General features: G+C 38.7%; 1 protein-coding gene and 1 long non-coding RNA gene across 9 annotated transcripts in view; one reads left to right on the top strand and one right to left on the bottom strand.

Annotated features, from left to right (window-relative positions):
- The window catches only part of LOC121432652, a 48,792-nt gene that overhangs the window by 7,109 nt on the left and 28,497 nt on the right, over positions 1 to 13,186 (bottom strand). Inside the window, exon 4 of one of the 2 annotated variants that reach the window (XR_005972212.1) lies at positions 10,255 to 10,395. This is a non-coding gene — a long non-coding RNA (uncharacterized LOC121432652). The remainder of the gene's footprint in view (positions 1 to 10,254; positions 10,396 to 13,186) is intronic. The other variant, XR_005972213.1, reaches the window with a different exon arrangement.
- Positions 1 to 13,186, top strand: part of Upf2 (UPF2 regulator of nonsense mediated mRNA decay) — a 101,034-nt gene that overhangs the window by 77,229 nt on the left and 10,619 nt on the right. For 5 of the 7 annotated variants that reach the window (XM_041630763.1, XM_041630764.1, XM_041630759.1 and 2 more), the window contains 3 exons: positions 4,154 to 4,255; positions 4,492 to 4,590; positions 10,281 to 10,448. In XM_041630763.1, coding sequence (XP_041486697.1) covers positions 4,154 to 4,255; positions 4,492 to 4,590; positions 10,281 to 10,448 — 369 coding nt within the window. The remainder of the gene's footprint in view (positions 1 to 4,153; positions 4,256 to 4,491; positions 4,591 to 10,280; positions 10,449 to 13,186) is intronic. The other 2 variants (XM_041630760.1, XM_041630762.1) reach the window with 1 other exon arrangement.

Here is a 13,186-nt window from a genome sequence, read left to right as displayed (position 1 = left end):
TGTGAGCCATCTCCAGCCTGAGTAAAGATTTTTAGTTAATAGACATCTCTCGTTTGTTTTATTACTGAAAATGTAACTAATATAATTCTATTATAACATCCTTGATGAAGGGTTTTTATAGACACCAAAACTAGGATGATCATAGCATTTTTATTTAATTAGCAGTTCGAGAAAAACATTGTTTTAATCTCCTATGTGTCTTAATCTTATTGTTGAATATGAACAATCTGTGGGCTTTACAATCTGAAAACTATTTTATTGACTAAATATTCATATACGTTGCTTTATTTTTACCGACTTGAGTAGTTCTGAAACAAACTCCCTGGAACTGGAGTTACAGACAGTTGTGAACTGCCATGTGGATGCTGGAAATTGAACACAGATCCTTTAGAACAACCAGTGCACTTAACTGCTGAGCCATCTCTCCAGCCCTCATTTCTTTGGTTTCAGTATTGAACTTTGTGTTTTGGAAGGGTTTATCACTTTAAATTACTTGTATTTCAAATCAAAGAAGGTAAAATTACACATGCTATATCTGTGGTAGAGAGAAATGCAAACAAATGTTTAATTGGAGGAGTTATATGGCTGTCTAAAAAGGTGGGTTGACTGAGAAAAATGAGATTGGAATGCTTCTCTTCACCCTTCAAGGTTCCTCTGTTCCTCATAGCTATCTTTCAAATACAAGCAGAGAAATTATTAAAGAAGAAAGATGTGTTGTGGAGTAATAAACATGGGGAGAGGAATTCTATGACTGTTTACTCCGGTGGAGAAAGAAAAGGCAAGACTTCAACTTATTAGAAACAGAAGGAGCCAGGTGGTGCTGCACACCTTTAATCCCAGCACCCAAAAGGCAGAGACAAGTGGATCTCTGTGAGTTTGAGACCAGCCTGGTCTACAGAGTGAGTTTCAGGAAAGGTTTCAAAACTACAGAGAAACCCTATCTCAAAAAACAACCAAAAAAAAAAAAAAAAAAGAAAAGAAAAGAAAAAAAATAAAATACAGCCATATAATGATATATATATATATAAAATGATAAGTGTATAATATAATGATAATATATATAATACATACACACACACATATATATACACACACACACACACCACTGAGCTAAATCCGTGTGTGTGTGTGTGTGTGTGTGTGTGTGTGTGTGTGTGTCTAGCATGCACTGGAGCCTTTACAGCTAGAGCTACAGATCATTGTGAGCTGCCATGTGGGTTTGAGGAACCGGTCCAGGATCCTCTGCAAGAACAGCAAGTCCTCCTAACCATTAGGCCATCTCTCCGGCCCCATCTTTACTTTTTTTATGTCTTAGCACCTCCCAAACCAAAAATTTTCTCTTAAATATCAGCTAAAAACACAAATAATTGTTGAAGATTAATTAGATGATCTACTAAAACATTTTCTGCAACATTTATATAATTAATAAAAAGTGATAAGGTTTATTGTTAAAATAACAATAATATTTACTGGATTTTTGCTATACTGTTCCCTATCGTAAATATGATTGTTTCTTATGAACATGGTTGATATTAATGAGAAACTAAGGTACAAATTGGGTAAGTAATTTGCCCACAATCTCAAGAGTAGTACCAGAGCCAGTATATATCATGGGCACTTTGTTTTTTGTTACATTGTCTCTCCTGCTTACATGACCAGCTAGCTCAGGCTTTGTGGTGTATTAATGATCACTTTATAATTCTACCTATTATGGTAGCATTTAGGGAAATCAGGACAGATGTATTCTTGTTCTTCAAAATGAATATATTTATCCAGTTGGCCCTTCCTCTATGCATTCTACTACTCACATAAAAAATATTTGAGAGTAATATATTTGTTCTAGGCATATGCAAACTTATTTAGTCATACCCTAAACAATGCTGTATAGCACTTAAACATATTAGATATTACAAGTTATCTAGCGATAATTGTGCTTCATGGGAGTCCTTGAACCAATCCTGAGAAGCAGTTTTATTGACTGAAAAATAACGGGAGGGGTGTTAATTCATTCAGCTTAGTTTAACCTAGTTTTTTAATATGAGGCATCTTTTATAATTAATTTATTTATGGGTGGGGCCGGGAAGATGGCTTATTTCGTAAATTGCTTGCCTTGCCAAATTTGAACACTAACACCCACATAGAAACCTGCAATTCCCATTTAGCTGAATAATCTTGGAGGATCACTGGCTACCCAGTTTAACTGAATCAGTGAGCTCTAGATTTATTGAGAGACCCTGTCCCCTGAAATATATGTATATACACACACACACACACACACGAATTCATTTTCATTTTCTTCAAGGGCAGATTTAAGACTAGTTTTTTGTTTTGTGTGCTTTTGATTGGTTGTTTGCTTGTTTGTTTGCTTTTGAGACAGGGTCTCCAATATCTTACTGTGTACCTGAAGATGATCTTTGTCCTACTTGGGTTTTTGTTGTTGTGATAAACACCATAATCAAAAGCAACTTGGGAAAGAGGATGGTGTAGATCATGTTAGAGATTGCAGTCCTTCGTTGAGGAAAGCCACAACAGGGGTTGGATGGAGAAAGTAAAGCAGAGACTCCAACTAGCTTGCCCAGGTTTTTTTGTTTTTTGTTTTTACGTGCATTGTTGTTTTGCCTACATGTATGTTTGTGTGAGGGTGTCAGATACCCTGGAATTGGAGTTAAAGACAATTGTGAGCTGTCATGTGGGTGCTGGAAATTGAACTCAGTATCTCTGGAAGAGCAGCCAGTGCTCTTAACCACTGAGCCATCTGCCCAGAGTGGCCTGGCCATCCCACATCAGTTATTAATTAAGATAATTCCCCACACATACCCACAGATCAGTCTGGAGGCAGTTACTCAGTTGAGGTTCCTCCTTCTCAGGTGACTCCAGCTTGGCTCAGCAGTATAACCTTGAACCTTCCTTTCTTAGTTACTGGATTTATTATAAGCATATACACCATGCTTAACTAAGAACATTTGTGAGTTTAATTTTAAATTACAGAACTACCTTAGAAAATAGAGCTTATGCTTTAAATTTTAACTTTTATTATTTATTGGAGGTGGGTATGGGTGCACAAGTGTACCACAGCACTGCTTTGAAGGTCATAAGAGAGCTGTTGGGAGTCAGTTCTTTCATTCTAGTGGGTGTATTCCAGGGATCAAGTCCAGGTCATCAGGCTTGGTGGAGAACACTCTTTACTGGCCATTGTATTCTTTATGAAATCTTTCCATGTAGAATTCTTAAAACTTAACAAATGTTTGTAGTAACAGTGTACTTTTGGGACTTGGAATTATTTTTTACATGTAACAACTAACAGTAGTACAAATTAATGTCATTTATTTTAGGGAGTATTTCTCACTTGGCACGTTGAGAAGCAGCCGAGTTTAGCATAGTGGATTTAAAACTTATTGACACCTATTTGACCTAGTTATTGAGTGTATGTTTGTGATACCTAAATACACTGAAATAATCAGGTTGGTAACTGTCAATTCTGTATCAATCATTGATGGTTTCTGTGGTTTAGAAGAAAATATGGTATGTCTTCATTGTGAAATGTTAATTCCCTTATATAAAAAATGCTAACTTGTGTCATTGTGAATGGACCTGAAAGGTATTGTGTTAAGTGACATGAGCCTAGCACAGAAAGAATAGCATATGTTTTCACTCACTCACAGAAGCACTAAAGAAAAAAAAAAGAATCTCATGTTTAAGAGTGAAGTAATGTGTTTGTTGAGTAGCAGTGAGTCCTTGGACACGTTACTTTTCTGAGCTGCAGATTGAGTTTTTGTGTTTTTACTGTAAAAAATGAGAGCAATAAAGTACAAGATAATTTTTAAATTAAAGAACCTTGTAAAAAAAACTTAGTGTTGTATCATTGCCTTTATCTAGTGGTATTAAATTTGAAATGAATATTTTAAAAACTACAGTGAGAAATTTCCTTAGAGACGAGAAGGTTCAGTAAATTCTTCTTGTGTAATTCAAGTTTATGCAACAGCTTTGTGTGCTGTCTGACCTACCCGGTGACTAGCTTTTAGTTTCTGGCATGTAGGAATGTTGTCTTCTGACTTCTGTCATTCATTTTGAACAGACTCCATAAAAGGAAGCTTCTTAATATATGTCAAGTCCCCTTTCAGAGGGCTTAATCATCTATTGATGTTAATTTCAGGAGGGTTCTGATGAGGAAGAGGAGGGAGAAGAGGAAGAAGAGGAAAATACAGATTACCTCACAGATTCCAACAAGGAGAATGAAACTGATGAAGAGAATGCTGTATGTATGGCCGTTTTTTTTTTTATTATTGTGTAGTGATTTTGAATATTTGAGCCTGTGATTATGAAAAAGAAATTAGCTTTCTTGAAAATTTACTTGCATTCAGTTTTCCCTTGGGTAACATGTTCTTTTAACTTTCATTCTTTGGTTATATTAACTACATCTGTATAGAAAGGCTCTGACTTATGAAGCATCACAGTGAACGTTTGTTGTGGTATTTTCTTTGTTTTGACAAGGAGGTGATGATTAAAGGAGGTGGACTGAAACATGTGCCTTGTGTAGAAGATGAGGACTTCATTCAGGCTCTGGACAAAATGATGTTAGAAAACCTTCAGGTATGAAATACTCTCTCTTTTTGGTTAGCCTCGAACCCACAGAGATCCGCCTTTCTCTGCCTCCCAAGTGCTGGGATTAAAGGCATATGTCACCACCACCCAGCTGAAATATTCTCTATTTAAAGACTCTTTTGAACACAAAACACTGTAGCACATAAAATTCTGATTAATGTGAAAGTCTTTGTAAGCAGCCTCCTCTGTAGCATATCTCTCATGTTCGTAGGTTGTGACTGCCATCCTGGGTCCCTGATTTGCAATTTGGAGGTGGGGAGATGGGGGGAGGGAGATAAATGTAGTTAATTTAAGACTGGGAACAGAGTCATTTTTAAGAGCATGTAGTACCCTTACTGAGCTTGGTTCCCAACATAGTGTTGGACACCTAACAGGTACCTATGATTTCAACGCCTGGAGATGAATAAATCTTTATGTCTCCAGCATTAATAAACTAGATTTGGTTTGGGAGGATGAGATGTGGTTTCTCCAAGTGGCCCTAGCTGTCCTGGAACTTACACTGTTGACCAGGCTGACCTTGAACTCTGAGACCCACCTGCCTCTGCTTCCCAAATGCTGGGTTTAAAGGTGTGTACCACCACGCCCAGCTAATGAAGTAGATTTTATCAAAACTCACAAGGCTGTTCATTTTTGTTTTGATATTTAGTGCTGGAGATCAAACCCAAGACCTTGTGCACTGAACTGTAGCCTTAACCCTCAATTTAACAGTTTTTAAAATATCACAGTAATTTGGAATAATTACATTTTCCTGTATTTGGAGAGAAAATCCTTTGGGTTGTATGCATCTGCCTATTAAATTCCTATCGCTCTTTGGTGACATTGCAGTGCTTTTATTAGAACATAGAATTGGCAAGGAGTAAGCATTGGGGGGTAGGTTCTATTGAAGGGAAATAAAAATGTTCAATACAGATAATTGTTGATCAGTTTGTATTAGAAAGAGAAGAGAAATAGGGAGTGGCTAGGGTAGGGCATAGAGCAGGGTGGTTTCTTATCTTGTTTTTGTTTAAGATTAACTCATTATCTGCTGTGAACTGGTTCTTTAGGGAAGACATACTGTCTTTTACTAATGGCATAGTTATTGAAGGGTTCAACATTTCTTCTTCCTCCCTCCCCAAAGTATTTATTATTCTTCCTGTAGTTATTATTAAGTTTAGGATATCATTTTACATATATTAGGTTATTAGGCCAAATTGCTTCTTCCTGCAGATATTAGGTATTTCTTTGTATCTCCAGATGCTTTGTTATATGTATTTGGGGGCGTTGTTTGATTGGTTTTGGGTTTTTTTTTTTGTTGTTGTTGTTCTCAATATAATATTTTTATCTATTTTATTTGGGAATTTCATACAGTTTGCCCTGGAAACTTGCTTCCCATTCCTCCCAGGTCTACCCTCCTACCTCTGTGCTCCCTCCTCCAGAAAAACTGAGGGAAAAACCCCCCAAAAAAACAAATAAAACACCAAGTCAAATTTGTATTACCTATATACTCATTGACAAATTGTCAAACTCCTAGTGGCCAGCCCCTTAAAGAAAAGCAAACCCTCTCCCTCCCACCCCCATAGCCCCCCACCTCCATCAGAGGCCATCTTCTGTGAAGAGCTACACAGCAGCATCTTTATCACAATTTGTGAGGGCTCTCTTCAATAGCTTTCTGTCTTGGCTGTTCCTTTATTTTTTTTATTTTTTTGGAGGTGGGGAGATTGTCATAGAAGGCTTCAATGTCTCTCTGGATTTTTTTTATTTTTTTATATTGTTGTTGTGCTTTTTGTTTGTTTGTTTGTTTTTATTTGTTTTGTTGAGGCAAGGTCCCATTAGGTAACTGAGGCTGGCCTTAGACTTAATAATTAGCCCAGGCTGGCCTTAAATTTACTCTCTTCCTGCCTCAGCCTCCCAACTGCTTGAATTATATGCACATGTTACCGTAATTAACCCAAGAGTCCTTAATTTATGAAGTAAATTTCATGTCATTTTGGAGGCATGTCAAATAAAGCATAGTTAATTATTCTAATCTTCTGAAAGAAAAATAGTTTGCATAAAGAGGCTTATAGAGTCAGTACCATTTAATAAACATTATGCAACTACTATGTGACTATCATTGTTCAACGGGTGAAGTATAAGTAGTATATAAGACAGATGCTCTTCCTGTTCTTAGAGAAGATAGATTTTTTTTTTTTCTTTTTCGAGACAGGGTTTCCCTGTGGTTTTGGAGCCTGTCCTGGAACTAGCTCTTGTAGACCAGGCTGGTCTTGAACTCACAGAGATCCGCCTGCCTCTGCCTCCCGAGTGCTGGGATTAAAGGCGTGCACCACCACCACCCGGCCCAAGATAGATATTTTAAAACTGTCAAGAACATTACTCCTAAATTGTGGTAATTTGGTAAGGATAGAATGTTTTGATTTATAGAAAGGGAAGATCCTTAGTGGGATGGTGGAGAAGACATTTCTAATATCATGATGGAGCTGTTTAAGGGTGGGCAGATGAAATGGCTGGTTAAGAGCACTGGGCTGCTCTTCCAGAGGACATAGGTTTAATTCCAAACACCCACATGGTGGTCACAATCGTCTGTACACCAGTTTTAGGAAATCTGATGCCTTTGCAGGTGCCAGGCATACAAGTGGTACAGAGTCACATGAATGCAGGCAAAATATCCACACACCTAAAATAATTTTTTTTAGTTAGGGGAAAGTGGAGAAAATTACCAAAGTCTTGAGGCAGAAAAGATCTTGCCTTAGAAAATTAAATAGAAGCTTAGTATCAGTGGACATGCTCTATGGGAAAATGATGACAAGAACAGAAAACTATAATGGGAACCCTTGGAAGAACAAGTCCTATGTGAAGGTCGTGCTGATGGGGTGAGACTGCAAACCTGAAAGCCTGGATAGAAGGCTGTTTTGATAATCACCAGGTTTAACAGATGGTCAGTCTAGTGCCGTAGTAAGAAACAGAAACATCAGTTTGAGAGCTTTTCAGTTTGTAGAATGAACTGAATTTATTAGGTTCTTGACTAGATACAGAGCATGGGTTTGATCTTTTGTAGCTATGACAGATGCCTGAAAGAAGTAGTTTAATGGAGGAAGAATTTGTTTGGATCTTGGTTTCAGTCCTTGATTGACTCTTATCACATTTAGAGTGACCTATAGCATTACAGAAACATCATTAAGGAAGTGCATGATGTAGGCAACTATAATCCCAAGGAAACATTAAGGGACAGGGACAAGGTACACTTCTAAGAACATACCTCCAGTAACCCGCTTCCTGCAGACAGGCTTGTGTTGGTTAGACCCTTTGTCCCTGTGACAAACACCTGAGAGAACAACTTATAATAGGGAAGAAAGATTACTTTTGGTGCCCATTTCAGTCCTTTTCTGCTTTATGCCTGAGGCATGGTAGTAGGGGGTGTATGATAAAGACTATTTACCTCATAAAGGTGGAAAGCAGAGACAGCAGGACAGGGGCCAGGTAAGACTCTTCAGAGGTACTTTCTCCATAATGAATTTCCTCCAGCAAGTTCCCACCTCCTAAAATTTCTAATATTCTCAAAGTGGCACTCTTAGCTGGGACTAAAGTTTTAGACAGAAGTCTCACTATTGTACCATAGTGGGCCTGGAACTTGCTTTATAGATCAGACTAGCTTAATTCACAGGGATCTGCCTGTCTTTGCCTCCCTAGCGTTGGGATTAAAGGCATGCACCATCACACCCAGCCTGAGCACTAAACTTTTAATGTGAATCATATAAGGATATTTCACACTGTATAATTAGACTTTCTGGGGGGGGGGGTCATTATTTGGACCAGCCTCCAAATAATGACACAGAGTCTTTTATTAATTATGAAAACTTGACCTTTATCTTAGGCTTGTTCTTAACTAGCTCTTGTAATTTAAATTAACCTATTTCTAGTACTACGTTCTACCACATGGCTTTTTACCTCTCCTCCATTCTATATGTCTGACTCCCTCTATGTCTTGCTGGCATCTCTTCTGTACCTCAGATTCTTCTTTAGTTCCTCTCTCTCTCCCCAGAAGTTCCGCCTAATCTCTCCTGCCTAGCTATTGACCATTCATCTTTTTATTAAACCAATGACAGCAATACATCTTCACACAGTGTACAAATATCCATAACAATACTGGATCCATAGCAATGTTTCACCTCCTAAGTTTCTGTTACTTCGCAATAATGCTATTTGTGGATTAACACCCTCATGATCCATAACTTCTCAAGAACACTACTTGGAGCCTGTGAGATGGCTCAACAGAAAAAACATTTGCTACCAAGCTTGATGACCTGAGTTGGAGCCCAGGCCCTGCATGGTGGAGGAGTAAACTAACAATTCCAAATTGTCATCTGACCTCCATACATACACTGTGGCACATTGTAGTAAGGAGGCCGCTTGTTGGTTCCCGGCCACTTAGCCCCAAAATAATCACACAGAAACTGTATTATTTAAATCACTGCTTGACCCATTAGCTCTAGCTTCTTATTGGCTACCTAGTCCCTGTTAGACATACCTCTAATACATTTTAGCTTATATAGTCTCATTTGAAAGTTTACAAGCTTTCTGAAGGTACACTAAATAAGTCCTCCACCTGTGCCAAGGGTGTGTGTGTGCGCGCGCGAGCGTGTGTGTGTGTGTGTGTGTGTTAGACTGAAATAGACATTGTCATCATCCCTCGTTCTTCACATTATTTTTTAAACCTAGTGATTGGCTTAGTCTGTCTGGTCGGTGATCCCCTGGTGTCTTCCTATGTCTGCCTACCATTGCTGGGACTACAAATATAACTGTGCCCAGCCTTTTATATGGGTGCTAGTGATCCAAACTTAAGTCTTCATGCGTGCATCTCACGCATTCTACCTACTAAGCCATCTCCTCAGTCCCTAGACTAAATCTTTTTGCTCTTACTGCCTCCAGGCTTAACACTAAGTAAGCATCAATGAAGGTTCATGTAATTAATCACTTGGAAATTTATTGTAAATACTAAAGTCAACTGATACTACAAACCAAGTTTTAATGTGAACTGCTATGATTTCAATTGCTATAGGTTTCACTTGTTCTTGGGTGTTTGTTGTATGTAAAGTACTGCCTGCGAATGCTGGAGAGAGGGTGATTAGCTCTCAGTCTTGTGGAAGAGTCGAACTTCAGACACTGAGATTTTCTGATCATTACAAAAGCAAATGTAATGATCTGTAATGATTTTAAGAGTGAAAGGACAGAATGCTTTTGAAGAACTTAGTCTATGGGACCTGCAGTGCTGTGTGCCTATAGGAGGCTGGTGCACTGAACAGAAGCCAAATCCCATGGTTCCTTGGAGGTCAGACACAAAAGGTTTTTAGGTAGTGATATTTCTATTTCTTGGTTTCACTTGTGTTTCAGAGTCTCTGTATCTTAGGGTTGTGTTTTAAGAAATATCACATTTGTTGGGCGGTGGTGGCGGCACACGCTTTAATCACAGCACTTGGAAGGCAGAGGTATGTGGATTTCTGTGAGTTTGAGGCCTGCTTGGTTTTCAAAAGTGAGTTCCAGGACAGCCGGGACTGTTATACAGAGAAACTCAAGCCTCCCCTCCTCCCCCCACCAAAAAAAAAGAAGAAAGAAAAGAAATACCATGTTGAGTGAATCATTTGCACTTTATATTTCTCTATGTTTCAGAATACTTACATACTTTTTAAATTTCTGTCTTGAAGCAGAGAAGTGGTGAATCTGTTAAAGTGCACCAACTTGATGTTGCTATTCCTTTGCATCTCAAAAGCCAGCTGAGGAAAGGGCCCCCACTTGGTGGTGGGGAAGGAGAGACTGAATCTGCAGACACAATGCCATTTGTCATGTTAACAAGAAAAGGCAATAAACAGCAGGTAAGAAATGTCCACTGTGTAGTTAATTGGTGGTTATCAGGTGTGAGAATTAACTTTGTTTAATAAATTCTAAGTTACCCTTTTCCTACAAAAAGAGATGAGAACTTTTTAAATATTCAATGATAGAAATATTATCTATTATATGTATGAAAGAGGCATTGATTGACTTTTACAGAATAGATGTGTGTCAATGGAAAGGACTTTTAAATTCTAAGTACGTATATATTCATAAGAATATATAAATTCCAAAATAAAAAAGAATATATAAATTCCTTGACTTCACATAGTAAACTATATGAGGAAGTTCATGGTAGGGAGGAAGAAGATATTGACTAACATCTCAAGAAAATGTTGAACTGCCAAAGGTTTTCTTGAAATTTGTTATCTGACCCCGAGCCTTCTCTTATATTCTTACTATTTCTTACTATGCTCTCCTACTTTGCTATATGTTACATATGGCCTCTCAAAATCATTTCCCTGACTACTAAGCCATTACTTTGGGGATTCATGTGTTCATTTAGCAGGGTTTTTTTTGTTGTTGTTGTTTTTTGAGGCAAGGTTTTCTGTAGCTTTGGGACTTGTCCTGGAACTCTGTAGACCAGGCTGGCCTCGAACTCACAGAGATCCGCCTGTCTCCCGAGGACTGGGATTAAAGGTGTGTGCCACCACTGCCCAGCCATTTAGCAGAAATTTACTGAGCATCAGTTCTGTTCCATTAAGCATGTGTATGTGTTTAGGTCCTAAAACTATAGTGACACACACCATGAAATACCTGTCTTCATGGATCTTATGTCTCACTGAGATGATAAAACCTGGTATACAAGGATAAAAGCCAGCACTCAGACATAGCTCCTGGATGGACATGTATTGGTTCTGTTTGTATGCTTTATTATTTCTGATATCAGGTTCATTTCTAAAGTTGATTAATTCATGTAATAATTGACATTTTTCCATTCTAATATAAAGTAAGATAATGGTATATATTAGAATTAAATACTAGATTTTATGAAATAAGGTAGCTGCCACAGGTAGATAAGTGTAATACTTGGTTTTCATGTTATTCACATAGCCATTTGGCATATTTGTTTCATGCTAAGTCCTTTGTTTCAACCATAAGTTAAGCAAATTCTTTCTTGGAGCTTCATTCTGGTTTAGGGAACCATAAAGTCAAGAAAGTCACTGTCAGCTTGGGATATTGTGAGGGAAATAAAGCAAGATGAAAAGAGACAGTGGCAAGGCTAGAGACATGGAGACTTTCAGTGATTGTGATGGAAAGAAGGGTCTGTATTTAAAGTAATGATGCCAGCACGGTGAGATGGTTCAGTGGGTGCAGGTGACAGGCTGAGTTCAATCCCAGAACCCACCTGGGAAGAGAGAGCTGACTCCCAGAAATTGTCCTCTGACATACACACTGTATATCTATCTATCTATCTATCTATCTATCTATCTATCTATCTATCTCACACACAGAGACAAACTGAAAAACTAAATCTAACTATAAAAACAATCAAAGGTCTTTCTGGAGATGGAAGCTAAAGAACCTAGGAAGAGGATATGGTAAGCAGGAATCCCTGAAAGAATAGCATGGTGAATGCCACCATTTGGTCTTGGATGTCTGCTTCTCTGTCCATTTCTCCTCTACAGTCCTGGGCCCAGCTTGCCTCCCTGCTATCCTTTCAAACTTAGCTCCTTCTGGATCCAGTAGCTGAGACCCAGTCCTGTCACTTCAAGAACAGAGGAACACCTTCCACAATTCCCTAGGTCCTCCAAGCCTAACTCCAGCCCTGAATTGGGGACAAAAAACGCTCTGCAGCACCATGCTTACTCACCAGTGCCAGCAGATGGCAGCCCAGGCAAAGACACTGACTCCCTACACACTCCTGCTTAGACCTTAGCATGGAACTCAGCTACTTCTTGGACCTGGTGCTCAAAGTGGGCTGCCACTTACATGCCCTCAGCCTTGTTCCAGAACCTAAAAACTGCCACATTGCAATATCCTTCATCCCCTGCACCTTCCCAAGGAACTAGAGTGGGTACAAGTACTCAAACCTTGGGAGTAGGTAAGATCGGGGAGTCTCTATTCTTAACTATCAAGCTGCTAAGCAGATGTGAGGGCCGAGGGCTTGCCCCTTAGAAAAGAATCTTCACTTAACTTAGTTAAGACCTGATACCACCCTTCCTTCTTTTCTAGTAAGAAAAAACGAGAAATTAAGACAATCACCAGCACCCTAGCCCCAAGGCAGAGGGGCACAGAGGCAAAACCTTGCAGCCATGCTTACCCACCTTCCACACTGCCACTTCTAGTCTGTTTGATGTTTGGGCTATGTGACTATATAAAATTCCCCTCTGTGTATTTTAAATTTGTAAATGAGTATCTCTGTTCTTGTCCATAATTTCTTATTTAGATAAGGGATTATAGAAGTCCTACTTTATACCATTCTTTTGCGGCTGGTAAGTAAAGAAATCTCAATAATATCAAAATAATAGGGCCAGCAAGAACTTTCCATCATGCCTAATGTTAAAGTTAACATGTCAAAATCAGACACTAGCTTCCTTCATCATGCCCACCTTCTCTGTGCATGCACACACACAGCTCTAACCAGGTCTCGTTGTGTTTTCATAAGGCCCACCCTCTCTGTAGACCAGGGTTGTGCTTTCTATGCTCACTCACTCTAAAGAGGAAAGAGAGAGCCGGTTTTGGTAAGAATCCTAAATTAGGTGTTATTCCCTGATCTTTG

This window comes from Microtus oregoni, unplaced genomic scaffold (genome assembly GCF_018167655.1).
Source record: "Microtus oregoni isolate MIOR12 unplaced genomic scaffold, Mior012 000035F_ref0000213, whole genome shotgun sequence".
NCBI classification, from domain to species: domain Eukaryota; kingdom Metazoa; phylum Chordata; class Mammalia; order Rodentia; family Cricetidae; genus Microtus; species Microtus oregoni.
Note: the sequence above shows the minus strand (reverse complement) of the source record. Positions and strands in the feature narration are given on the sequence as shown.